The sequence below is a fragment of the Tyto alba genome, unplaced genomic scaffold, assembly GCF_018691265.1.
Source record: "Tyto alba isolate M040663 unplaced genomic scaffold, T.alba_DEE_v4.0 Super-Scaffold_22, whole genome shotgun sequence".
Lineage (NCBI taxonomy): Eukaryota > Metazoa > Chordata > Aves > Strigiformes > Tytonidae > Tyto > Tyto alba.
This window is the reverse complement of record NW_024881296.1, coordinates 7,883,896-7,910,839: the sequence shown is the minus strand read 5'-3', so window position 1 is coordinate 7,910,839 and position 26,944 is coordinate 7,883,896. Positions and strand designations below refer to the sequence as shown.

Genomic DNA, 26,944 nt, shown 5'->3' with positions numbered 1-26,944 from the left:
TCAGACTGACTCCTAACATCAGCTCTCCAGACAGATTTGTCTGGGAAGTCTAGAGCAGACTTTGCTGTTGAGGACAGACTGGTATCAAGCTGTAGTCTTGGTTGCTTTGATGATCGTGTCTCTCCCTTCTGATTGTTTTGGCCGAATACTACCCACCGTAAAACTGGAATAAAGGTGCAGTCAAGAGAAGCAAACAGAGAGCATTGACCGAGGCTGAGTTTAAAATCTTTTATTATTTAGCTTTGCCAAACAGATAATGGAATCCGAAGTTGATTTGCTAAAATGTTTTGAAGTGGGTGCCACCCCTGCCTGAGACAAAGAGGACCTCAGTGGCAGCAGGGACCCTTAGGCTATGGCAGCAGTTCAAAAGAACACTTTTAATTTTGTATGCAACAATGTAAACTTCAAAAATAGTAAACTATAACCTTTCCCCTCCCCCCCCTTTTTACATAGCATGTGGTCTATCACAGATAGAAATTTAATGGCGAACCAAAATCGCTTAAGTAAACATCCTGGTGCTTACAAGTTTCATAAAAAGTGTTACATTTGATGTAAATATCTTACATTTTTAACTCTTAACACTCACAATTACGGAGTAAAAGCAACTGGTGATTCACCCCCTTAGTCCGTGCTCTCAGACTGTACATCAGCAACCACGCTCTTGCCAGCCCCTTTGATCATTTTCGGTCGGCTTGTCCCACACATGACCAAGACTTCCCCTTCCTCACACTGGTGTTAATCAAGCGCAGCTCCACACAGGGGTAAAACCTGTGCAAGTGAGAAGAGAACCAGGTCTCCTGCACGCAAACCTGCAGTCCCCTGGGCCCCGTGTTCCCACAGAAGCCATGGCACGTATGGGGGGGCACGTCCTGATGTCGGTGGGAATTTGGGGTCCCCTGGGGCCGCAAGCCTGAGCCCTGCCCTTGCAAGTGCCTCGCGGCGGGACCTGGTTCTGCGTGGGTAAAGACAAGAGTTCTATAGAAGGCACTGGATTTCTCTTGCATGATTTTAAACGTGGACTACAGTCATGTGCAGAATAAGGAGATTTGGGCTCTAGACTGCTTTCTCTCTAGTGCTTTAGTGCAAGCGTTTTTAGCGCTTGAATATTCTCCTGGTTGGAGCGCAACATGCGCTCATCTACATAGAGTGATTTCCAAACCTCCTTCCTTCCTCTCTTCCCCCCATCATTGCGTCCCCAAAAAGATTCCCTTTTTGTTCCTTGAAAACTTTCAGAGTACAGCTCTGGTCAAAAAATAAACGTGTGATGTAGCATAGCATTTGTTTCTTTTAAATCACAGTGTGCAATGCATCATTCAGTACCTAATGTTCAAAATGTCTGCCCTGCTTTTCATGAAAATCGTTCTTTAAAATAACCTATGCAAATATATTTTGACTATATATTACATTCATTTAAAAAGAGAAGAGAGGTTCTTGGTTTGCAGTTTTTTTCAGTGTACTACTTAAGTGAAAGGTCTGATGTGAAAAAAGTACAAGCAAACTGGACATGCCAAGACTCGATGCCTTAGATGGTGATCATATCAAAACTGTACAGGTATGTACACCATGTTGGACAGGTGTGCTTCTTCCCAAGAAAAGACCTTTGCATCATCATATATAAGGTTAGCCACAAAGTTTTGGTAAAAAGAGCATTTAATGAGCAAAGGATGACATGGAGGGGCGAGTTCTCCGGCTTTTGTTAGGCAGTCCTGAAGCAATGTCTCCATTCCCTTCGGGGATTTCTTCCTTCTTCCGGACTTTGAGACGTGTGAGGAGCTTTATTACCCAGACGTCCCATTCCTCTGGCAAGAGCAACAGGAGGAAGCCCAGGCCAATAATGATGATGGCGATTACTCGGACACTGTTGAAGACAATTTCACTCGTGTAGTGATCAACAACTGTGTGGGACATTGAACGGGTGTTATTACGTGGGACAGAGCATTAGGGCTGCATCCCCTTCCCTCCCCCTCGCCTCCCCGGCTCTGAAGGCTGGCTGCGGCAGGAGAACGTGGCCGTGGGGGCGATGGTGGCAGGGAGATTCCCCGTCCTGCTGGTTTAGCACACAGCAGGGCACGGCCCCCTTCAGAGAGGGCAGAGCTGGCCCGTGGGCTCCGGCCGCAAAAGGGCACCTTGCCTGGAGCTGCAGTTGTTGTCTGCAGCAGCATCTTCTCCCTTGCTTGCCGGCAGCACGGGCACTCCGGCTGAGGTCCGGGTACGCAGGGAAAGGGGCGTTTCCCTTCCCCGGCACAGCAGCTCCTTCGTGCAAATTCTCCTCCTTGCCCCGCGGAGTGAGAATCCCTGCACTCTCTGAGCCGCGCACACACTCCTGTGGGCATCGCCCCGCTCGGGACCAAAGCCTGCCGGGGCAGCCAGCGGCACCCGTATTCGTACTGTATTCGCCAGCATTCGGACGGCCGCCTGCACCGCGGCACCCGTTCAGCACGCTGGGTTTTAGGAGCCTGGTTTGGGAGAGGTGTGACTCTGGTTTGGGCCAGGCTTGCCTCTGCACTGCCTTGCCCGCCCCTCTCAGGCTCTGCAGTCTCGTGGCTTTTGCTAAATTTCAGAAAACTGTCAGAGAGGTGGACCGGGCCGTGCCCCAGATTGAATTGTCCAGTGCTCTTGATAAACACCGGCAACGTTATTTACCCAGGCAAGCAGAAATATCAGTACATACTTGCTCCAAAATTTAAGTAATGTTATTTGTTTCAGTTTAGTGTTAAGCCTGCCTTGAAGAAATAAGAATTGATTTCTACTTCATCCATGGGTTTTCATCCCAACCCAGAGACGGATGACTTAAAATCTACTTTGTTTTTCAATATGCAGGCTTCTTTGGACAGTAATTTAAAAAGCAATTCTAGAGATTATGAATATTCATGTAATATTATACAATACATATTTAACACATAAAGGATACATTTTTAGTCAGTGTCATCTCCGTAAGTCTTTGTGAGAAGATGCAAAACAAGTTTAATAAAGCTATTTGCTTTTCTTCCCGTTGTGCATTTGAAAGGCCACAGATTTAATGTATTCATTAGGATGTAAGAGGCAGAAATTCTTACCCGCGTTCACTGGGACACTCAGTACAATTCCAAGAGAAATCAAGGTGGGGTACGTAATAGCAATCCCAAAATTTAGTAGAATATTGAATGCTGAAGAATGAAAGAAAAACACCTTTTACTACAGTGAAACCAGGCAGAGGGAATGTCACTTGAAACATTTTTGCTTTAGTACTCCCCCTGTATGTTGTTCAAATAGAAGCCATATTAACTTCTGTTGTTATTCCCAGAAGATGTCTGTGGCCAGATGTCTGTCTGCTGTCTGTCCGTCTGCCTGAGGCACTGCTGTTTCTGGGGGACGCTGTATCCCGCTGGAGTCCAGCGGCAGGACCAGGGGGAGGTTTGGTACCGCCTGTCTCTCAGTGTAATGGGCAGCGATTCCCACTCTGTGCCGATCCCCTTTGCCCTGCTGAGAGACTGAACACTTTTCATCTGGGAGATTTCAGCCAAACAGCCGTTTCTGTCCGGATACAATTTTTTGTAGAAAAGCAGGTGGAAGATGCTCTAAATCTAACCCTCTTCTAAACAGGAACTTGCTAAATACGATTTTGTACAATGAAATTATAATATCATTACAACTGAATGATTATCATGTCACTCCATGTTCATGGAACGTCTCATGAGGAATTAATAATTCACTTGGGCAAAATTCACCTTCTTTTAAGGTGATTAGCTTTAGCAAAGTCAGGAGAGCGTTGCCAATACTGAACTTGTCAGGAGCTGGGGCTCTGTCTGTCTTCTAGTAGTACCTCTACATTGCATACCCCAGCAGTCGCTTGCCAAGTTCTGCACTACTTGCTTACAGAAACCTCCCACTGAGTCCCCTGGTAAGTAAATGGGAGGTACTTCTGGAGCCAAGCGTTGTGACTGTTCAGGGCAGGAGGATCTGGGACTTAACAGAAGGATGGAGAAGGGCTATTTCTAGCAGAAAGGAAAGGAACATTTTAGGAGATGTGATGCTGTCATCCAGTTTAGGGACCAACTGTGGCAGCACACTCAACACACCTAGTTTAACAAGGAACAGCATCACATTTCTGATGACCATGAATCATTAACACTTAGATTTGGCATCCCTCCCAGGCTGGGTTCCCTTGGTGGCACAGCAGTGGCAGCAGAAGAGAGGAGTGCCACCTACCAAATTCCCATCATCAGCGCTATGCAGTGCTACATTTTCAGAAGTTTCCTGCTCTTTAGGAACAGCAATTAGCTATTACTGAAGTCAGCAATGGTGCCGGAGGCTGGCCTTGACTGGCCTGGCCGAACCTGCTTGCTCGGGGGATGCTGCTGAGCCCAAGGTAATGCCCGGGCAAGTGTCACTCATCTCTGTGAAGCAGACTTCATGAATAAGAGTTAGGACAAGCTTTATAGTTTAATACCACAGCACCTTCTAATGATGGCCATGATATTTTGGCTTGGTAATAACAGCAGGAGCGGAGCCCTGAATTGGCCCTCTGCATGATTTCTCAAGCTAATAATTAGGTTGAGAAGAAGGGAAAACAGCTCCAGTATGTCACAGTTCTGCAGCTTCCACTAGCACCCAGTTTCTGGCCCCCTCCTCCACCCCGAGCTGTGTGAGATCCCCCCATCTACTCACTCAATAAGAGAATCGAAAATCCGCAGAGGTTTCCCCAAGGAACGATGTCAAAAGAGCTCCAGTACTCCACTTTGGTAAAATAAAGGATGACAGGAATACAGGTAACGAAGAGGACGTTGAAGACAGCTAACACAGACAAGAATAAGGCAGCTTCTCCAAATTTAGCACTGCCCAAAAGAAGTTTGAATAAAACCTACAAGAGGAAAACACACGAGTTGAACTCTCTTGCACTGCTCCTCTGGAGGGCTGGTGTCCTGGCTCCAGTGGCTCCTGGCATCCTGGCCCACTGGCCAGGGCTTGGGGCCGAAGGGCTGGGTGCTGAGCAGTGTCAGCCAGCACCTGTGCAGTGATGCTTGCCAGATACTTGTGATGGCTGCTCGAGAAGCTGCGGGGAGCACCTCATGTGCTCCAGCCTTCTCCCTCCTGGCACCCCCTGGAACACAGGCAGGGGCAGCTGCCAAATGAGTCCATGCAAGAAGGGGACTCGGCGCCTTTGGCCATGTACCTCCCAAAAGGGAAGGTCACTCACCCTAGCCTAGACCCTTTGGTCTTTTTTCTGCATGCTCCCTTCAGCAAAACCTCCAGAAAAATTTGACATTAAAAACAGAAGACTTGGTGGAGTAGGGCAGGGGGAGGAGAGAAAGCAACGTGTGTAATCACCCTGCATGAGACATCACTGGTCCAGGCCTCGAGCTGCTGCCTGCGGAGCACCGTGGCGGTGAGCACGCACAGTCCACGCTGCCTGGCTGTCCTCCCGCCTCATCCCGCCCTGCACTGTGGCCTGCCAGTGGGCACCCCTGTCCCTGCCTCCCGACGCACGGTTTCCCCCTGGGAACTCATCTCCAGAAGGCAGGTAGCACTGCAGCAGCCCTGCAGCCCAGAGCCCAGCTGCAGCCTGACTAATGAGACTGCAGGGAGGGATTTAAAAGCTTTGTTTTGCCAGCGGGAGAAGGGATAAAGAGAGAGGGAACGAGGGATGTGGGTGGCCCAGCCGGGAAGCACCCATGGATGGGCTTGGTCTGGGGTCTGCATCAGTTTCCCAGCACGGAACTGCAGAGGATCCAGTGGATCCCGTGGGCTCTGGGTACAGCTTTTCCCTGCCAGGGGCTGCAAACCGGGAAGGCTGACGGACTCCAACTTACTGGTTTGTGCTGGGGTGGCAGGCCCCCCCCTCGCCAGTGCCAGTTGTCTCCTCCCTTCGCCCACCCGGAGCCCCGCAGGCAAGTCTGCAGGGCTGCCATGCTCAGGGGCCTGCTGCCCGCTCCCACCGCCTCACAGCCGTCTCTGGCCAGGGCACCTGCGTTGCCGCTCTGCATAACGGAGCAAAATGTCCCCAGAGCCACTTCCTCCTCATTTGCCACCCAAGGACGGTGTGTTGTCCCTGGCACGGCGGGCAGCCAGCACAGGCAGGCTGAGGGTGCCCAGGGTAGGAGGGCAGGTCGAGGCGCAGCTGGTCTGCTTGCAGATCTGCGGGCCCCTTCGGCACACACAGCTCGTGGAAACCGAGCCAGACTGCGGGAAGCAAGAACAGAGTGGCAGCAGCCGAGTGGCATTCATTGCAGAACAAACTGCACAGCTCCATCTGTCCTCGCGTGCTCCATCTGTCCCCTACACTGCAGAGTGACACCCTGCCGGCACTGCCACCATCACCTCCCCGTGCACGGGCTCTGGTGGAGCGGCCCTGAGACCCCTGTCCCTGTGAGGAGCAGTGGTGCCATGGAAGAGGGGGGCAGAGCTGAGTTCTAGCCTTGAATAGCCCTGCCTGCCTGCAGATGACTCCAGAGCCATGGTGCTCCCTCAGGTCTGGAGGGCCACGTCGCTGGTCTTGCAAGGAAATGCTCTTTTAGAGGAAAGAGCTGTATGAAACTTGATGTAAGACATATGCTGATCTGAAAAAGTAAACAGAAAGCACTGCAGCACAGCACTGAGGGACACAGACAGATGCTTCTCAGTTTGGCAAGTCTCCCTGGATTGCTTGTGTTAAGGCTGCAGGGCTTGCCTGACCAACTTTTGTTGGAGGACTGGTACCGTGTAATTCATTAGACCACATGGAGACATCTACACCTCATCCTAGTCTACATGTCCGAGCCAGGGTGGGTGAACGGTACCCTACAAGTTCTTATTCATCTCTGTGGACTGTGCCTGAGCACCATGAGCACCACAGAGGCAAATGCACATACATGTCTCTCGCTAAGTGAAATGGCTCCCTGCCCAGTGGAGAAGGCTGCATGTCATCTTACGCATAATACAGTTTGTTCAGCTGGTCAGGATGTGACCTCGATTCATAGGCATGTGCTTTGGATTTTAAGCACGTGATTATTTCCCTGATAAGCAATACCATAAGCCCAACATAGGCTATGTATGCCACTGAAGGAGGACTGGCAAGCGGAGGTAACAAAGGGACTTGGAAAAGAAGCTAAATCTCTGCAAGGAGCTTCCAGAGTGAGTGATTAAATCCAGCACCTATGGAAAAGCAGCCTCGTTTTTCAAGAAGGTGGGACATCTGTAAGTCCTCCTGTGGGCCCTGGAGAAGACTTTTCCCAGGAGGTAAGAGTTTTTATGCTAAGTGAGAGCAGACATCAAAGCAAGTGAATACCTGAATGCAGTGCTGCAGAGTCAGTGTTTATGGCAGAGCCCTTCAAGGAAGGGCACGTGGCACTGAACTGCGTGAAGGTTTGCAAGTAAGACAGGAGCAGTTAAAGCAAGTGACTGGGGTGACGGGCATCTTTCGGGCGGGGGGGAGGCGGGAAGACCCGGGTGTGCTTACCTTGTAGAGAGCAGACATTGAGGCAGAGCCCACCACCAGGGCTATCCCAATAACGGAGTGGCTGTGAAACCCATCAGCGTACGTCATCATCACTATCCCCGCAATAGCAAATATAGCAGCCACGATCTGATTGGAGACAAAGAAAGAAAGAAAGAAAGAAAGTGTTAGTGGACAACCCCCCAACATGGGGAAACGTGAGAGTAGCTTTAAGTGAGAGGGCAGTACTTCTGCATCATCTGCTTATGTAGAAAACCAGTAGCAAGGCCAGGTCGGTGCCCGCAGGGCCTGCGCTGCCTCCCCTCGCCGTTTCCCTGGCTGCAGAGAAGCTGCAGGCAGAGCTGCGGAGGAGCGGCTGCCTCGGGGGGTGTGCGGCAGGCTGGACCCAGCGCCCAGCGTCTCACACTGAGCTGCAGTGGGCATTTCATCTCTGTCACTGAGCCTCTCCACCAGTGGGTCCCTGCAGCCTGTGCATGACAATAATACACAAGTAATAATTCCCCGGTTCTTGCAGGAAAGGCCTTGAGTCCTGTGGAGGTTTTGGAGGAAAAAGGTTTTGGAAATAAACAGGAGCATAAAACTCATGCAACTCCTTTCCAATTCAGACGTGTCATTTCAGAGAGCAGAGGGAGGTTTAGTCAGCCAGCCAGGCCCACAGCAGTGCCTGAGGGGGGGTTGACCAAAGGGGGGTAGTGCTCACGAAGGCAGGGGACAAGCTACCCCTGACTCAGCAGGGTCAGCAAGAGACCCCTGGCTTCTCTGGGACTGTCCTGCCAGATGCTTCAAGCCTCCCTGGTTGGTAATTCTGGGGTGAAAAGGCTTTCTCCATGCTCTGTGCTTCCTGGGTCTGCAGTGGTGCAAGGGATGCCCTGCTTAGACCACATCCCCTTTGGCTGCACAGTCATGGTGATGCTTCTAAGATGATTGGGATAAATGACTTTATTTTGACCCACAGCTGGGTCAGTGCCAGGCAGCTGTTCCCCTTTCTGGGGCCAGACCGGGGTTTTAAGCCCCATCCACAGGCTGTGGCTGCCTACACATCCAAGGCCTCCTCTCACCTTTCCTGTTCACCACCAGAGGTGCTGGGGCTGCTGTGAAGGTGCAGGGGGAAAGCCCGTGTCCCAGGCTCTGCTGCTGCCTGATGAGCAAGCTGTGGCTGGGAGGGACCCCTTTACCAGCTGCAGGTCCCCATCCCAGCAGCACCAGCAGCCTCTTGCATGGGTTAAGCTGGGGCTGGTGCCAGGTGGCACCTATAAAGCTTCAATGGGCAAACACCTAGCAGATCCCTGCTGCATTATCAACACCTCCAATTTCCCCTAACTTAAAAACACCCTGTTTTTGCAAACAGAAGGGGATCAATTTCTCCAAAGGTGTTGCTGTAGAATGGCAGGGTGGTGTAATGATAGGAGAAAGTCCAAACCAGCAGAAGCTGACACTGCCTGGAAAAGACAGCTGCTAATCTCATCAAGAAGGGGCTTGAATCTGGAAATTGCTGTACTGCTATTCAAGATGCTGCATGAGCACAGCTTTGGCAGGCTGTGGAGGGTCAGGGTTTCCCCCAGATGCTGAGCCCCTTGCACAGCCCAGCCAAGGGGCAACACGCTCTGAAGATGCTGATTTATGACCTGATGAGAGCGGAGCCCGGTGTGAGCTGCAGAGGCTGGGTGTGCACGCTGCACGTGTGGAGAGGTTCAGGTACAGCACTGTGGCTTGCAGCCCTGTAGGGATCAGGTCTCTCTGTGCACAGCGGTGGGGCATCATTTCTAAAGCGAAGCTTGGCGCTGGTGTAACTGGGCCCTACAGTCCTGGACAAGCTTCTTTTTAAGGCAAGGAGAGAAAACACCCCGGTGCATGGCTCTTTGTCAACATGGGGCTGTTTCAGATAGGCAGGACTGAAGGAGCTCAGGAGCCCTCAGCAGTTCTCTCATGTCAGTGTGCTGGTGCTTGTCCAATGAAAATTCAGACACTCTGTGTGGCTTCAGAGGCACAAAAAAAAAGGTCATTAAATGAGACTAGCATGGGGCAGGTCAGACCAATGAAAAAGAGATTGCTGTTCACCCAACATATAATTGAGCCAAGGAAAGCTTTGCTGTTGCAGACTGTGCGTGTGAAAAGTTTACATGGATAAACTCGTGGAAGAAAAAAAAAAAGTCTGTCAAGAACTATTAACTATAGGAACACAGCTTCCCTCTCAGGAAGTCCTTGATCCTCAAGTTGCTGGAGGCTGGAAAGTCTCATGAGAAAATATCATTGTAGGCTTTTCCTGTTTAGACAGAGTTTTCTAGGTGTCCACTACAGGCAGCTGCTGGAGCCAGGGTCCTGGGGCAGATGCACCTTTGCTCTGACTCAGTATGGCTCTTTGTAGAGCTGCAAGCTAACATGGCTCGGGCTTATCTGAAAGGTGGCAACTCCAGCTCTTCAACATCACCTGTGCTACAGAGCGGGTGACAAAGAGCGGGTGACGCAGCGTTTCCTGTAGCATCGGCACCAGGCGTGGCCGTGTCCCGTCGGAGATGCGTGGGGCTTGTCCAGCCTTCACCCGGAGGCCGCAGCCACCCGGTACCCCCGTGCCTGCCTGAGCCCTCCCTGCGGTTGAAACTTGGAGGGTGCAGTAAGGAACTGCGGAATAAAAAGCATCCAGTTTTGCTTTTAACATCATGGGCTGACTGACTTCAGAGCGTCTCCCCGGAGGCTGAGTCTCTGCCTGGTTGGAAACGAAGACTAAGATTTGGGATTTTATAGTATACTTATTTCCAAGTCCCACTGGCAGGTGTGCTTGTCTATACGTCACGTACACAGGAGGTACTTGCAAGCCACAGCTCTCTTGGATCCTGAGCCGTTTTATTTACTGTATCATGGAGGAAAACACTGAAATCCAAGATCAAAGCCAATAAATTCAGTCTGCAAACAGTTTTGCTGGGGCAAAAGTCCTTGCCTCTTCTATCAAGCATGTCACGAGTGTCAGATGAATCTTGGCCTTGCCTGTTGACATGCCAGGCGTGTCACATATGCTTTCTCTGGAAGCCTTTCAGTCTATCTATCAAGCACGTCGTCAGCAGCAGTGACAGGCTGCTTGCACCGCACCACGCCATGGCTCCCAGCCTGCGGTTCCTTGTAAATGCCTCAGCACTGCAGGGCTTGCAGCGGCGACACTTCAGGCACCCACAACTTTATTACATGTGTGTCTTCTCCGAAAGCAGTGTGACAGCTCACAGCTCAGCTGGACACACTGCGCTCTGGGTACAGTGAAGGGAAAGGGGGAGAAGTGCAATTTCATTACAGGAGACGTAGGCACTTACAAGTGCCTGAGTGGCGAGGATGGGATTTTGTAGCTTCCTCTTACATTTAAATTCCAGCCAAGTTGTGGTTTAAGTGTTTGTAGAGCTAGTAGTTGCACTTCTGAAGGCCAGGTGGGATGCCTGTATGTGCTTCAACCCCACTGCGCTGCTGCCTTTCTCACCTGGCCTCTCCTCCAGTGGGTGTGAACAGGGACACCCAAATGTGTGGTCGGAGCTTTGCTGTGGCACTGTCCATCTTCCTGCGCTGCCGTGGGGATGGAGACTGGGAGGGCTCCTGCTCGCCACAGGGCAAGGCACTGTGCCCGTTGCAGCCTCATCTGCCAAACACCCTCTCAAAGGGTGCCTCTAAAAAGGTCGGCAGCTCAGACACAGAGTGGCCCCAAAGGACCACGAGCTTTGGGACTGTGCTGTGTGCTGGCTTGCAGTCCCTAGGTCCCTCCTGCAGAAACCCCAGCAGCTGTCCCCTCTCCTGGTTGCCAGTCCCAGGAGGAGGGCTTTGTTTTGGGGTTCATCATGAGGCTACCCCCAGCATATCAGGCAGCACCACCCTTGCTGCCCATTGTTTTTCACACAGGCTGTACAGAAAAGGGAGGAAAGGGGAAAGAAAATGCATCTCTCCAAGAGACTTCACGCGAAGTCCCTCCGCAGACAGGAGTGTCCCCAGCACTCCCACTGTGCCACACGAGGCTGGGCGGCAGGACTGCTGTGCTGCCCCGGGCCCTGCCAGTCCCTCCTCACTCACGTTTTGCCACAGGTCAGGATGCCACGTCTGCCCAGGAGCAAATAGCTCAGTCCTCCTGCGAGCCCCTTCCACCTGTGCCCAGGCCCCTTGCTGGCCTGTCACTAGGGTGGGAGATGGCCATGCTCCTCCTTGGGCGTGGAGCCCCCGCCAACCTGCTACCCCTTGTCAGGTACCACGGTGAGGGGCTGGGACGCGTGGAAGGAGCATCCCATGGCCCCCACCACTCTGCCCCCGCTCTGTGTTTCTGCTTCATTGCTGCTGAGTTTTGAGCGAGTCAGTCTTTCCCAAGGCAGTCCCGGTAAGACAAAGGACAACTGGTCATGGCCCAGACCACCACTTGGGTCTGTTTCCCTGCTCCCTCCACACCTTCTGCTCCTTTGGGAAGAGGGGCATCCAGAGCAGGACTATTCCCCCAGTGCCTGTCACCTGCCGTGGCACAAGACGTAGCCTGGCTGGGAAGCTGCTGGAGAGCCCCTGACCACCCTGGCGCTCTGCGCAGGGCTGTGCGCCCGGGAGAGCACGAGAAGTATCCCTGCTCCAGCGTGTGCGTGCCCTTGGGAGTATCCCTACCCAGGGGTGGGCTTCTTTCCCCCCAGGCCTCAGCTGTACCCAGTGGTGAGAGGTGGCACATGCAGGCCAAGGAACAAGCTGCACATGCAGGAGAGCCGCGGCCAGCCCTCCGCACGCCTCTTCTCCTGGCATCCCACCAGCACTACAGATGACAGTGCCACAAGACAGCTGAAGAACACAAAAATGCGCATTATTTTTCTATGCTTTTATCAAAATGGCCGGCACATCCAGCTAGGATAAGAGCAACACTTCCCTGCTTCCAGGATCGTTTCAGGATACCCTTGCTTCTATATAAAAAAGCCCCAGTTAATTTGTTTTCAGGGTATGGCTACCTGGGCAGGTGGGTGGGCAAGCACAGACACCAGCTGGGCAGGCTGGACTTTTGGCGGGTACATTTTACAGCCTCTTGGCTGCCACCACCTCAAGGCTGGCCAAGTTCTCCTGCCGGAGAGAAGTGCTTCCCAAAAAGTTAACTCTCCGTTTCTCTGTGCAGCGAGGTATAACAGCCTCTTCTGAGCACGGAGAGCTTCTAAGCCCGGGTGTGTGAGCAGAGAGCTCCTCAAATGGTGGGTGGAAAATAGGTATTATTATCATTATTGCTGCTAATATCAATAAGTGCCTGCTGGTGCAGCGAGGCAGGAGGGGCCCACTGGTGCCTTTTCCTTGCGGTTACTGTGGGCACTGGCAGAGCCCCCTTGGCCCCGGGGCAGTGGGATACTGGGGCGATACCAGAGGACACCCCATGCCGAGGGCTGCCCAAATGGCGGCAGGGTCAGCAGGGAGCCACTGGGGCTTCCAATAACCACCGCCCCCCCCCGCCCCCCCCCCAACGTGCAGCGCTGTTGCTGCTGTGGCATGGGTGTTCACACAGGGTGTAGGACTAAGGGCATGAGCAAACATTTGGGGTGCCACCGAGAGAGCAGCCCCAGGGGAGCGGCCCCGCTGCCTTGCTGCCCAACGTGCTGCCGGGCCCTGTGCCCACCGCTGCTGCCCAGATGCAAGCCCCCAGGTGCCGGCGTCACCCCGATCCTCCACCGGCAAAGCAGACCCACACGCGCGCTCCGGCTGCCGGCGAGCGAGGGCAGCCCGGCTCTCCTCTCCTCCCCGCAGCTGCTGCTGACTGGTTAGGGGTGCAGAGGATAACCATGCCACCCTGCAAGCCTGCTGTCGTGCATAGAAAAGCGAGGGCCCCATTAAATTCGCAGGTTGGGAACAGAAACGCATTGCGGGGCTTGCAGGAACGTGCCGTACGTTTGAAACGACTAGGTCTGGTGCCACCGCCTGGCAACAGTCACTTGGAAGGGGCCAGAAAAGGCTGACACGTCCACAGCAACATGGAGATGGCAGCTATCCTTCGTGCTACGCTCTGGAGCAAGTTACCTCTTTTCTGAAGGCACCAGGCTGGGGGAGATGGAGGCTCTGGGAGCTCACGGATGCCTGGGCACGCTGCTGGGAAGGATGTGTCCCTGCTCTGCAAGGATTTCTGTGCCAGCTCAGCCTTCTGCGTGGGGTGCTGCTCAACTCGGCCGGTGAGAGAGAAGGGGAAAAGGAAAGGCAGAAGGGCAAGGGGGAAGAAGGGAGACAGAGATAAGGAGTCACTTACCCTCACTCCCATGAACCTGTCCCTCAGAACGATCCATGAAAGCAAGAACACAAAAGCTTTGTTGCAGCAGAACAACACGGAGACATCCGTAGTGTTTATTTTCTTTATTGCATGTAAGTAAAGGTAGTTTGTGAGTGTCCAAAGAACACCAAAGGGTGCTGCCTTGGTAAAAAACACCTTCAAAGTCAAGCCATTGTCTCCAAAAAATCGACAGCACTCCCTAAAACAAGGAGAGAAAGGCAGTGTTATTACACAAGCCAGTGACAGTCTGCAGCAAATATACGGGTTTCTTTTCCTTCTTGCTCATCTTTTCCTTTGGGGAAAGAGGGGCACACACCTTAAAGAGGAGAAGGAAAACAAGTTTCAGCATCTGGTGCAACAGCCAGCACCTGCAGAGGGTACAAACACGTGGGGGCTGCAAACGCAGGAGGGACAGCAACGGAAGAGTGAGGGGAGAGGTGAAGCCAGGGGGTGAAGTCTCACTTTTGCCACGAGCGCCTTCACAGAGGATGTCTCGAAACAGCGTGGGGGTCATCCTCCTCCTTTCACCTCGGTGGGCACGGGGATGCTGAGGGGCCAGGGCTGGCAGCGAGGCCCGTTGCTCCCCGCTCCTGCTGCAGCCACCGGCCCCCAGTGCCCCTCTGTGATCTGCTACGCAGGGCTTGGAGGCAGCCTCGTGGGAGCCCGCTTTGGGGGTTTTTCCCCCAAAGGGTGGGACCTGGCTCAAGCCTCCCGGCGGCAGCAGGACCAGGAGCAGGTGGAAGTGTCTGGCAGCTGCCCGCTCCCGCAGGGGCGAGGGCACACACGGGGACATGGCACGGTGGCACTCGGGGACACTCAACGGTGGTGCCGTGGCCTGTGCTGGCTTTGCTTGCTTTCAAACCTGCAAAACCCCTGAGGCCCTGAAGTACTTTAATGAAGTTCTTTGACAAAATTCGAGCAAAATGAAATTTTCCTTTGTCAATGAACGCCCAATAGGTTTTCACTGATGGCTTGATTTTCAATCTGCTTGTTTCTTGAGAATGGGCACGTAAGGCTCATTATTTGGAGTCTGGTGAAAGTGTGATTTTGATCCACTTTCTCAGAAGATGGGGATGTATTGGGCAATTACCTAAAGAAACCAATCCACGCTCTGAGCCTCGTCAGATTTCCCACGTCACTACCTCTATGTCTGTCTGTACCCCCTCTGCTGCAGCAGGTATAATGCTGCAGGATAGAGGAAATGCATTTCTTACGTTTTGGTTTTTTTTTTTTTTTTTTTTTTTTTTTTTTGCGTTTTGTCACCTGCCAGTCTCTCATACGGAGTTATGGCTGCACAGAACTTGCCCATCTCTTGTGCACAACTTGCCCAACCTCTGGAGGCGATGACCCTGGGCTTTGGCTGCTGTACACAGACACTTTCAACTGAACTGCTGGTTCTGCATCGCGTCACTTGGTGTCACAGCCAGCACATCAGTGTCCCTTGTCCTGTATAAAATTATCTGCTGGCAGCAGCCTATTCCCTGCTGAACCTCTTAACTGCACCTCTGTATCGGTAAAAGATCAACCCCTCTGCACCACACTGTGGCCTGACTTCCCCCAGGCCAGCACCGTGCAGGGCCCTTAGGGGATACACGCAGCACCGACAGACGCTGCCTGTGCTCAGCACCTGGCCTAGATCTACTCTCCCCTTCCACAAACACTATACCCACTTCAAATCTGGCCATCGGCCTTGCAAAGCACTGTGTTCCAGCCGCTCGCCACAGGGGACGCAGGGATTGCGGAGGGGGTTCAGAGAAGTTTCAAAACCCCAGTCCCAAACTTCACTAGAGGCTTAAACATGCTTCCCAAGACACTGGGGAGGGTTTGACTGCCAGGCAGGCAATCTAATGCTCTGAAGACAAGAAACGCAGGCACAATTTAAATTAAATGCTGTTAAGAAACATTAGTATGAGAGGGACAGGAAGGCTGTAGTCAAATGAAAGGGCTAAAATGGAATTTATGTTTGGATTCATTCTGGGTTAAAAAGTTCCTCCTGCTAGAAATCTGTTCCCCACGTATAGAATTGGGTATCAATATGTCATATACAGTAGAAACACATGCTTTTGCTCTACCGTGAGGCTGATTCTTGTTTAGCATGTATCACTGGATCCGTATGGTAGCAGAGCCTGGCACTCACCCCTATCCCTGAAGCACCCGATGTAGTGCTGTGATGCTCCAAAGGAAAGCCTTGCCCTGGCACGGATAAGGACCCTGAGCTGCATTTCCCACTTTGGGAGTCTAATCTCACTGACCTATACAATAAAGCTTCCTTTTAGCCGTTTTGGCTGGTTTCACCAAGTCTGAATTGCTTCTTGTAAGCTGGCTCCAGCTTCCAAAGGAGACCTCCTTATGGCAGAGGTTTCCCCGTCCAGCACAGGGTTGTAAGGGAGCTTCTCCCCGAGGACACCCGGGGCTGCGGAGGGTGCTACCAGACGTGCACCCAGCGAGCACCATTGTCCAAACGGGTGCACTGCTGAACCACAGGCTCTTTGTGGGGGTAGCAGAGAGGTTAGATGGCTTTCTTGGACATGGCATCTTCAGTGAAGGCTGAGGAGCATTACGGGAAATGTGGTACGTTTTGTGCGCCAGGATCACTATATACTGTACGTTAACCCCCTCACAATTAATTGTCACCCCACGTTTGCTACTGCTTACTGGGGAAACTGATTTTTCCTTGGTGCCATAACGCAGCTTGTGAAGCTGTACCAGGAAGCGTTCGATGAATAGAGTTCTCAGTGAGTAATGGGAGGTAAATAGTTATGGGAAGCAAGACAGGAGTGTGATATAACCTACACCATAATCCCAAAACAGTTGGGGGATGAAATCACTCCAGAAAAAACAACCTTCAACTTTAAATATTTTGACAGAACATTTTGGACACAGTTGCTCCTGCTGTCCAGTAATTTCAGTTTTGCTCACAAGGGTACCTTGTACCCAACGAGTATCCTGATGTTTTATGGATATTCTTTGGCAAAAACAGAGCTTGTGCCCTGTGGTGCATCAGGCACGCCCCACTGTGCCAGGAGAGCCTGCCTGTGAATATTTTAACAATCTTATCTGCTAACGAAAATGTTACTTTTTAAGAAAGACAAACCCCACCCTACCCAGAGGGCAGTCTGAAAGCATTCAGTGCCCTTTGGAGCCCGACTCAGCACTGTGGACCCTTGTGTGAGGCCTGACCCCCGATATCCCAAATCCACGGGACAGAGTGGGAGCTGGAGTCAGTTTCTTGACATTTTACGGGACGGACTCTTGCAGGTCTACCTGCCCAGGGCAGGGCACGGAGGGAGTCCTCTGCTCGCACCAGAGTAAGCTGGCTGCCTCTGCGTCGGTGGGGAGATGGCGTTGGGTATCTCCTCCTGGGACAAATGTGCAGTGGTGGTGGAAGAGCTGCTGGGGAAGCACACCTCTGGCAGGGAGACCACCAGCCCCCCTCCAGCTTTGACTGTCGGGGTCAGCAGCCAAGTTCCCTCCTGCCTGCATTGCCAGCAACCCTGCGCCTGCCGGTCTCACCCACCGCCTCAACCTGAAAGCTGCCTTGCTGCTCGCTTGCTGATATGGTTTCGTTTGCTGGGCTCACCCTGCTTTGCCCATGGAGCAGTGGGACTTTGGGTGTGGATGACGGCCAGAGAGGCCACGGGGAACGCTGATGGAAATCCCCGGCGTGCCCCGGCCCTGTGCATCCCCGGGTCACGGCTCCTCTTGGGCAGGGAAGCTGCCCTGCAGACGTCCTGCAGAGCCAGCCTAATGAAATGACCTCTCCTCAACTCTGTGCAGTCCTCCATGCGAGGAGTAAATTCCTACAGCTGCTGGGCTGTTTCCAGATAAGGCGGCAGCAGACAGCAAGGACCTTTGGTGTTGCAGGGTGTAATGCCGTATTTTTGACATAAACTAGCTTCCTGCATTATTTTCCTTGATACTGCTGTCATGAGGTAGAGCTCCATTGTAATCACAGCAGTTGGTTTAAAAAAGAAATTCCAGGCATTAGCCAAGGCAACAGCAAAGGCTCGTGTAAGACTGGGATGGAAATGTCAAAGGAAGGGAAATATACTGGCTTAATCACCGCAGCAGCAATAAAGAAAAGCTTGCTCCCACTCGGAAGTGTCATATCCATGTTCACAGACAACCTGAAGGCTCGTGACTGAAATAAAAGGCAGGATTACAGTGCTGGGAGGAAGGAGGCAAACTGAGAGAACTGCAGCCTGGTTACACGTGGCTCCTGGAAGTGTTTCCAGAGAGATGTTACACAGTGATGTTCTCACCGCGGGGTGTTGCTGAGGGGGCTGCTGCAGCAGGCATCCCTCCTGTGTCGGGGTAACGGGATGGTGCAGGTGAGGAAGAGGGGGACACGCTTGTCCTCGTTGCTCCCCACTTCTTCAGGATGCCAACTGGGATGCAGCAGTGGCTGCCTGGCTTTCAGGGCACCCTCTGCACGGGAAGACAGCGGTGGGGACAGACAGAAGCCTGCTTGTAGGCATAAAAAAAAGCAGTGAGCACCACCTGGCATGACGCAGCCCACCTTACGGCCGCTGTGGCACAAGCTGCCTGCAGTATCAGCCCCCAGGCAGGGCTCAGCAAGTCCTGATCAGCACCGGCCAGGCTGCACGTACCAGCGGTCCTTCCTCCCAAATGGGGATTCTGGTCCCCTGCGGCTTGTCACAGGGCACCCTGACAGCTTGGCCTGATGGAAAAGTGTAATGTCACTTGGGAACAGCACATAGCTGCTATGGCACTACAGGAACTGTGCTGGGATGAAAGATACTACGGAAAAGCCTAAGGCATAGAGATCTTACTGTTTGTAATTTTACTCTAAATTGTTTGCTGGTTTCTTAATCTTTTGTGTACTAGTTCTTGGTTTTCCTCATAATCTTTTTAGTGTGTATCTTCATTAACCCAGCAAATGGCAAATTAGGTCTGCCCCATTAGACATGTCTCCAGCACAATACCAGCAAAATACCTCCGTCACTGGAAATGAGCTGTCAGTGCCAAAGTTGCATGCTAAGTAAGAGTTAATCATATTGAAAGCAGGTGTTGCAGTCAAATAAAACATGACAGTGAAGCTCCATTTTTTTTCCTCACTGAGCTCACAATTATAAGTTTAACACTATTCACCTTCCACTGCCTGTTTTGTCTTTAACCATTGCTAGGCAGTCGGGATATTTCTCCACTGTTTTGAGCATCGTGCACATGGATATATAAAATTCTGCCAAGACTCCCAAGAAATGCTTCTTGCCTCCATTTTGCAAAAAATTCCCACCTATGAAGACGAAAGGTAGACAAGAACCAGAAAAAGCACGCACAGTGTGTTCCCTCAGGCCAGGGGTTTCGTCTCTTGATACTCACTGCAGAACAAACTTATGCCAGAAAGGTTAATAAGCCATTGAGGCTGCCATAACATCTTTGGGAAAGATGCAGCAAAGTAGAAAATATCTGGGAGGAATACACATCCTAAGGGAATACTTTGCACAAGCCAGTTATTTCTCCTTTCCAGACTGTTAACTTTTGTTACAATTTTCTCATTGCTTCACTGTTCATACTAGAGCCTTCTCCTCCAAAGCAAGTTTGGATCTGCCGTTGTTCCTAGCAGGTGATATTTTTTCTTTGTAATCTGTGCTTCTTACTTTGACCTTGCAATGTCTGTACCTGCAAATTGAATTTGGCTAAATTGCTCCTGATTTTCAGCACAGTGAGCATCGCCTCCCTGGAGTACAGCAAAGCTGCTGCCGTGCCAGTGAATCTGGCCTCTTGATTAGAGATTGGCAGGCAAAACATATTTTGCTAATCCCTGCATCAATAAAGCCTGCATGGATAAATAATCTGCAGATCCACTGTTAACAGTCGTATATTTTCCGTTCAATGTACAGAAAAAGAAACACGGACTAAAATGTCTTCTGGGGGGACTCACAAGCCAGTTGCAGTAAGCAAAAGCAAAGAAGACGGACGAGGTGCTCTGGCTGCTAATAGGAGGGAAAGAAACTAAAGCCAAGTTTAATTTCTCCCAGTGAAAAAAAAAATCCTAGGACATTTTTTCATAATTCATCCTGTTAGGCCCACAGCATCCCTCATGCATTATGCTCACGAGTGGAGGTAGATAAAAGACTGCTATACAGATAAAAGACACAAATTAAGCCAAAGTATTCCTCAAAAATGCTCTCCAGGAATGTACATGATGTGCTTCCCAGAAAGTAGGATCATGCCTCCAGCTCCGCTTCCCTCCCCCTCGAGCCAGTGCTGACCTGAAGAGCAGTCATGACAAAACCAGCCTCTTAGGTGGGTGGGTTTCAAAGCAGTTCAAGCGAAGGGTGAGCTCGTGAAAGCCATTTTACAGATGTGCAAGCTAGGGCACAGAGAGGCAAAGTCCGTGGGTGCTTGAAAGAGGCAGGATGAGGGCTGCCTGTAGGCTGCACCTTTGGAGAGCTGGGGATTTGCTTTTCCCGCATGTTTATTTTATAGCCAACTCCTGTTACTTATCAAGACAGCCCCCGAGCGCCTTTTTCCTGAGTCACCGCAGGTTCACATGCCAGCAGAACAGTTGCACGGAGGCTCCTGTGGCGTGTCCCAGATCATAAAACGCTGCGAATAAATCCTCTAACCTCAGCACTTTCCAGAGAGGTGCCCAGGATTCCTGCCATGGCTTTAATTGCCCCACTGGTCTGAGGCTCCTACCACAAAACCCTTATACCCCTGCCTCCGGCTTTCCTCCCAGGCACCTGGAGCGGCTCAGAAAAGCTGCTTCCCAGTGCTGCAAGGGCACAAGCTCCTCCTCAGCTTCCACAGGGCAGAGGTCCAAGACCTGCCCTGTGTGTGCCAGTGGCCCTTGCCCACCCCGCTGCCTGCACTGCCCGCTGAGGCATGCTGCAGCCTGTGGCCATTAGCCAGAGGACGGGGCCAGGGGAGTGGCTGTGTAGCTCCTCAGAGACATCCTGTACTTATCCAGTCTGGTCTTTCCGTACTGGGGACTGAACTAGGGCTGCAGAGCCCGGCCCTTTGGTCTCTCGTTATACCCTGCCTAATGGGAGACAGCAGCCCTGCAGTGGCACTGGTTTCTGGACTCAGAGGCAAGGGGTGTCTCTTTTTTCCCTGGAAAATGCCTGGCGTGTTTCAAGTGGCTCTTTAACTAATACTGCCCATGGTGATGGCTGGTGATGGGGCACCATTAAGTGTGTTTAGTGAGTAATTCTCCACAGTCAGGCATTTTTCCTTAACCAGGTCTGTGCCTGAGAAGAGCTGAAGAAGTGCTTGTCTACTGTCAGAAAATCCCAACTTGGAGCATCCTGTCCTTTGAAAGGACAGGGTAGCAAGCACAGCCCATCATAAAAGCACAATTTTTTGCAGCCAATTTCACAGGGAAAAGTTTCTTTAATAGATTGCTCCTGTCTTCAGGGTCAGGTCAATTTGAGAGCATGTCTAAAAATCTTATGCGGCAGGAAATTCAAACAGCAGATCATGGTATGCTGCTACCAGCCCAGCAATGAGCCAAGATCCACGCCAAGCACATCTGCCCACAGCCACCACAGTAAGGATTCCACCCCTCCCCGGCGTGCCCCAGCAGGGATCCCCCTCCCACGCTGTCCCACCATGTGCCTGGGGCCCACGCCGGAGCGGGGTCCCCAGCTGAAAAGCAGAGTGGGTTGCAGAGCTCTGCTCTAGCCCAATCCCAGCTGTGGGAAGGTGGCAGAGGGGAGCTGCTGTGGGGTGTGGGTTCTTCTCGCACGGGAAGTTTAGGGCTGGATAAGGGCCTGCAGGCACTGGCATCGGACCTCCTGCGAGGGGGCAACACTGCCGGTGGGGTTGTCCCCCACAAGTCAAAAATGGTTTTTACGTTCCCTTCCTCTGGCACAGTTCAGTGGCACGACATGATGCTCCACCACAATGTACAATTCAAAACATTGATTTCCAGCTTCAATTAAACTCAAGTGATGGTGATGTGTCCCAGGGCTCTGCTGTCTGAGGTAACACAAGACCCAGGGACATCGGACTGTGAAGAGAGGTCAGAGATGGGGCAGCGCTGCCCACTGCCAGCTCCAAGTAACTGGGGGCTTCCTTCAGAGGGACTGCGGGGTGTCAGGTCCTGGCATGACCCCCAACAGCTTGTCTCACCCCTGCTGAGCCCTGTGAGCTGCAGCTGATGGTGCCTGCAAGGAGCTCTGTGATCCTTCTGACCTTCCAGGTGTGGCTAGCAGCAACCCTAGGGAGGGAGTTTGGAGGCTTGGGGCGGGGGCAAACCTGAAAATCACACCCCCTTCCCACTGCCTGTGCCCTCCGAGAGCCCCTTGCAGACCTCCTTCCTGTGGGAAGGAATGGAGGCAAAGCACAGCCCACAGCCCGTTCCCAAGCTTGCAGAGGGGAGGGAAGCAAGGACCTGGCCAGGGGATGCCAAACCTTGAAAATAAGAAAGGATGGAGGAGTTCCTGGTGTCAGGTACCCCATGCCTGCTTTCCTCAGCTCTAGGGGTGAATTCATGCAGAGTCAGTACAGAGAAAAAGACCTGAACTGAAGCTTAAAGCAACTGGTACGTCCGGGGCTTGTCACCAAACCTACCTGATTACACGAACTGAAAAATAACTGTTCAAGGGATTAAGCAGTTTCTCAAAAATGGATGTTATCTATAATAGTCTAATGGCTTGTTAATGGCCATCGTCCCATGCATAATTTTCTGTAAGCATGTTTTCAAATGCAAGAAATGATCATAGAAGTCAATTTAGCATCCAGCTGCCACTTTTAAATGTCTGTGTCTGATGTTGACCATTATTTGTTTCTATACACAATCTGGGGCTGATGTTCTGCCTTTAAACTTTTATCTGTTCTGGGAGTTTCCAGCTCATTTGCTGAAAATGCATTCTGATAGACAATGAAATGAGAAAATTGTCTTCTCTTAAATGAAACAAAAAATCTCCAGGCTGATATTTCTTCTCTGAACTAGAGAGTCAGAAGCAATTGGTTTTGCTCAGCACTGTACACATGCCAAACTAGGCATTTGCACAATAAATGGTCCCAGGAAATGCTTAGCTATGGATTTACATAATACACCAGAATGGCTCCAAAAGAAGCAAATAATACAAATCTTACAAACCACCTGAATACACATTTCCAAGACAAGTCTTAGCACACACTCAGAAACCTTAATGAGAGACTGTTTAAACTAACATCAAAAAAAAAAAAAAAGTTTAAAAGAACAAGACCAAACCACAGGGAAGATTCACGTACTGTAAACTGCCTTAGCAAAACACCAGGGTGGGAGTCGGGCTGCAGAAGCACAGGGAAAAGTCTGCAGCTTCCCGGGTGGGACGGTCCTCCATCCCACAATTTGCTGTGCCTGGGGCACTAAACCTGTTCTGTTTGCTTCCATCCATGTCCAGGGAAGAGCAGTAGTCCTAGGATACACTCTTCAGTTTTTACACAAGACTGCAGCAAAGGCAGCAGAAAGCAGATTGCATTAGGATGAATATTTCATTTAATTTTTGCACGTGAACATACTGCAGAATTTTGCATCTAGATTGCTTGTTGTGGGAGCAAGACCACCAGCCACACCTTAAGGGACATGAGGGAAAGAGTTAAGGAGAAGGTAAAGTCGAGCTGCACCACCTCTGTGCTGCTGATACTTTAGAGGAAGAGCACCAGCTGTAGCCGTGCGAGCAGACATTGCAAGAGCTTTCCCTGAGTCACATCTGTCCACGAGCACTGGAGTGAGCTGAGCTCACTCCCGGGTGTGTTATCACAGCGACCAGACGGTCCCTCCGACGTCCCCCTTTGGCTTGCTGCATGGGGCAGGCTGGCATATGCAGGTCTTCCATCAGGCCAGAGGGGATGTGCCATTTTGGAAAATGCAGCAAGTATTGCTGGCAAGAAGCTGCTTTTAATGTGACAACATGCACTCAGCGATCAGACAGCTGAAGTTATCACATGGTGCATTATCCAACACTTTCTGCTTTTACACCCTAGAGGTACCCAGAGCCTGAACTGCTTTATACTCGTCTACATTATCGGCATTACAGAAATAAAATGTAATAATATTGCTATATGCAAGCTCCAAACACCCATAGACCAGGCAAGCATCACACTTGGACAAAGAGATGAGCTTTTTAGTCACACTCAACGACTGCTTCATGGAGCAGCTGGTTACTGAGTTCTGGGGTGGCCCAGGAGATGCACTGGCACCAAAGTCACACCTCACTTGTGTCCTGCGTGTCTCAGGCTGTCACATCAACATGTTTGCTAATGCTGGCCTTTAAAAAGTGAGTTAATCGAAATCTTTTGGAAAAAAAATATCAAACCCACAATGTTTTTAACGTTACCTAAGTGGATTAGGCAATTCCCTGCAGGTCCCAGCTGACTGGAGAGGCACCTCAAGTGATGTTACAACACTTCAGTTGATGAAAAGATGAAAAGTGTTCCAGGGAAAGCTCTGGAAAGGGTGCTGGGAGACTGAATTTGAGGTCTATGGGGATGCTCTATCACAAATTCCCTGTATGAGCATGGCCAAGTCACCCAGCCTGTTCCCGCTCGGCTTGGCAGTGGGGTGTGGGGGGCACAAGCTCGCTGTTATTTCCCAGGGCTGTGTTGAGGTACATGGAGGCAAGCATTAGTGCAGCATTTGGTGTGTGGTGAGGGACAGCATATACAAACTAAGGCAGAGAAAACCTAAACATTAGGCTCTCAAGGCTTTCACTGCCGGAGTCAACATGGTCACTGCTCTCCGTCATCATTCAAAATTTCCATTGACGTCAGTGGATGTTCTGGGTGTGAAAGGCCTGCAGTCTGAAACTGTGCAGCTATTGCTTACGGATATCTTAAGCATGGCCTGATGTGGTTTATATCCGGCTTGTGCTCTTCAGCTGTGACCTGAACCACTTCCTACTTTTTGGAAAAGTCAAAATTAAACTTTTAGGAGAAGCTGGACAGCCAGCCTCCTGTGAATTAGATTTTTGTAGCAGATGGTATAGGCAGACAAAAAAGTATGCAGGAACAAAATGGTCTTCTAATAGCTGCTGTCTTGGCTTCTGGAAATGGGAGGTTTTGGCTTGGCTAATTTAGTACAGTGCTGACAGGGGGGGAAACAGTGCTGCTGTGTCTTGGGAGAGGGAAGGAACAACACAAGGGGCAATTCAAGAAGTAGAGAAATCTCTTAGAGATAACACTGGCTACACAAACACCCTGAGATAGCTATTACTGAAACACACATATACACACACATATATATATATCTGTAGGAACATGTATGTAGAATACACATATATACATACACTCACATGCACATTTACTTTGGACCTTTATGCCCGTGGATTGTCAGAAAGACTCAGCGTGGAGATATGGTTCCACCTGGGCATAGCCCTGCCAGACCATGGCCCTTCTTGCTGGTGTTTCCAGCCTTAGACCATGGGCATAAACTATTGGCTCTGTAAATCCTCACTCCATAGCAGCATCATGCTGTAATACAGAAAATGAGGACAATAAATCAACTTCACAGCCTAGGTACTAATTGCTCAGCACCATGACAGGATACTGGGACAGCTGGGAACACGAAGTCACGTGAGTCAGGAGATACCAAAAGACACACCATCAACTTGGCAGCTAGTCAATGAAAAGAAAGTTATACAAAAAAGAAAGCTGAGAGCTCGCTGATGTAAAAGAGAAGCTGACATTTACAACACAGAAATTGCCCCTAGATGCATTAAGTAAACCAGGATATAGAAATGAAATAAACTTTTCCAAAAAATTGTATTTGTGCTCATTTTTAGAGTACCTTTATCAAGAACAGGTGACTCTCTTCTGTTTGAAGCTTGTTTGCCTTTTCAATTGCACTGCTGGTGTCCATTTAACACGAAACCAGAGCACTCTCTGCCCCATACTCCCCTACGCCGGGTCCTTCAGCAGTGTCATCTCAACCTTGCACACAGCAGCGCAGCAGGGAGGGGAGCGAGTCCTGAACCACCCATGGAAGTGGAGTCAGGAGGTCTCAAAATACTGTGGTGGCATCTACCTTCACCCCAGAGCCTGATCTAATCAGCGCCCTTCGGAGCATAGCCATCTTTGGAATGCAGCCTGTGAGAGATGGGGAAACTCGGCAGCCTTACGTCACATGAACTGGAGGAGTACAGCTGATGAGTTTGGTGCCAAAAGGGTGGTGTTATAAAATAAGATGTACAGCACTTCTGAGATTCATGTTTTCAAACAGCTTCACTTGTTTTGACCTTTCTCCCAATAGGCTAGTCCTTCAGAAAACATGTTCTATGATACGTTGCTGTTGCCAGCTGCATTAATTTTGTGCAAGACCTTAGTGTAAATGATAAAGACAGAGTGATAGGTAACATGAATTGAATGGCTTCTCTCCGTGTTACTGGACCATTTAGGTCTCTCAAGTGGCATACAATAACTGAGAATGGCTTAGAAATCAATTACCTCTTGTCCAAGAGAAATATGTAATTTTGGGCTCCCCACATAAGCACTTTCTTGTTTGAACAGTAAACAAGCGAAGTGAAAAACAGTGACACCCACTGTCTTTTTAAAGGAAGATTGGATAGCACAGAAATGGAGCCATAGCAGCTGAAACTCCAGCAGACTGTGCTCACAAAGAGTTAGGTAGATATAGCTCCAGTGAAGAGTTGTGGGAACTTGTGGATCTTCAAGGACATGTTCTACAAATGTTGGTTAAAAAGTTGTAAATTTTTACTTTCATTCGGTTTGCAGTGAAACAAAATGTTCATTCACTCAAACAGAAGCTTCTGAAGAAGGGTACAGGTTAAAAAAAAATACTGAAAGAGATTTTGGAATGGTTCCATTTGAACATTTTAAGTGAAATCTTCCTTTTTAATTAAAAATTAACTAAATCTACAGTGAAAAATAATGGAAGTCATGATCAAAATCAGCAGAAAATATCAAAAAAGAATAGGCACAAATGTGTTGTAGTTGAAAGGTGGTTTTATTTTCATTTCCCATCTGTGGATGCTCTTGGATTTCGCCTTTCATCCATTTGAAACAAGATTTCTTTTAAAATTTCAACATGTCTCCTGGAAAAAGAAAGTCTATTAATGACCCTTTATATTATCCCCTAACAACTCTTCAATGTGACTGCATAAAAGGCACTGCTGACCCAAGCTTCATAGTCAAGAAAGAACTATGTCTTGAGGTAGGGGAGTTTTCCCTCCACAGCCTTACAATATAGTTGATAGTAATCTTCATAAATAAGACCTACAGGAGGGAATATTAAAAGAAACCATAAATTTGACTCTGCTAGAGAGATCATAAACATGCCAATTCAGGAACATTGTCTCTAAGGAATTTTCTCCTCCCTACTTCTC

At 50.4% G+C, this 26,944-nt stretch overlaps 1 protein-coding gene across 4 annotated transcripts in view; it reads right to left on the bottom strand.

Moving 5' to 3' along the window:
• Window positions 1–214: 214 nt before the first annotated feature.
• The window catches only part of SLC35F3 (solute carrier family 35 member F3), a 178,774-nt gene continuing 152,044 nt past the window's right edge, over window positions 215–26,944 (bottom strand). For all 4 annotated transcript variants that reach the window (XM_042796159.1, XM_033009537.2, XM_033009552.2 and 1 more), the window contains 5 exons: window positions 13,626–13,845; window positions 7,415–7,540; window positions 4,648–4,840; window positions 3,057–3,146; window positions 215–1,895 (listed from right to left, as the gene is read on the bottom strand). In XM_042796159.1, the coding sequence (XP_042652093.1) occupies window positions 1,651–1,895; window positions 3,057–3,146; window positions 4,648–4,840; window positions 7,415–7,540; window positions 13,626–13,845 (874 nt within the window). In that variant the 3' untranslated portion in view covers window positions 215–1,650. The remainder of the gene's footprint in view (window positions 1,896–3,056; window positions 3,147–4,647; window positions 4,841–7,414; window positions 7,541–13,625; window positions 13,846–26,944) is intronic.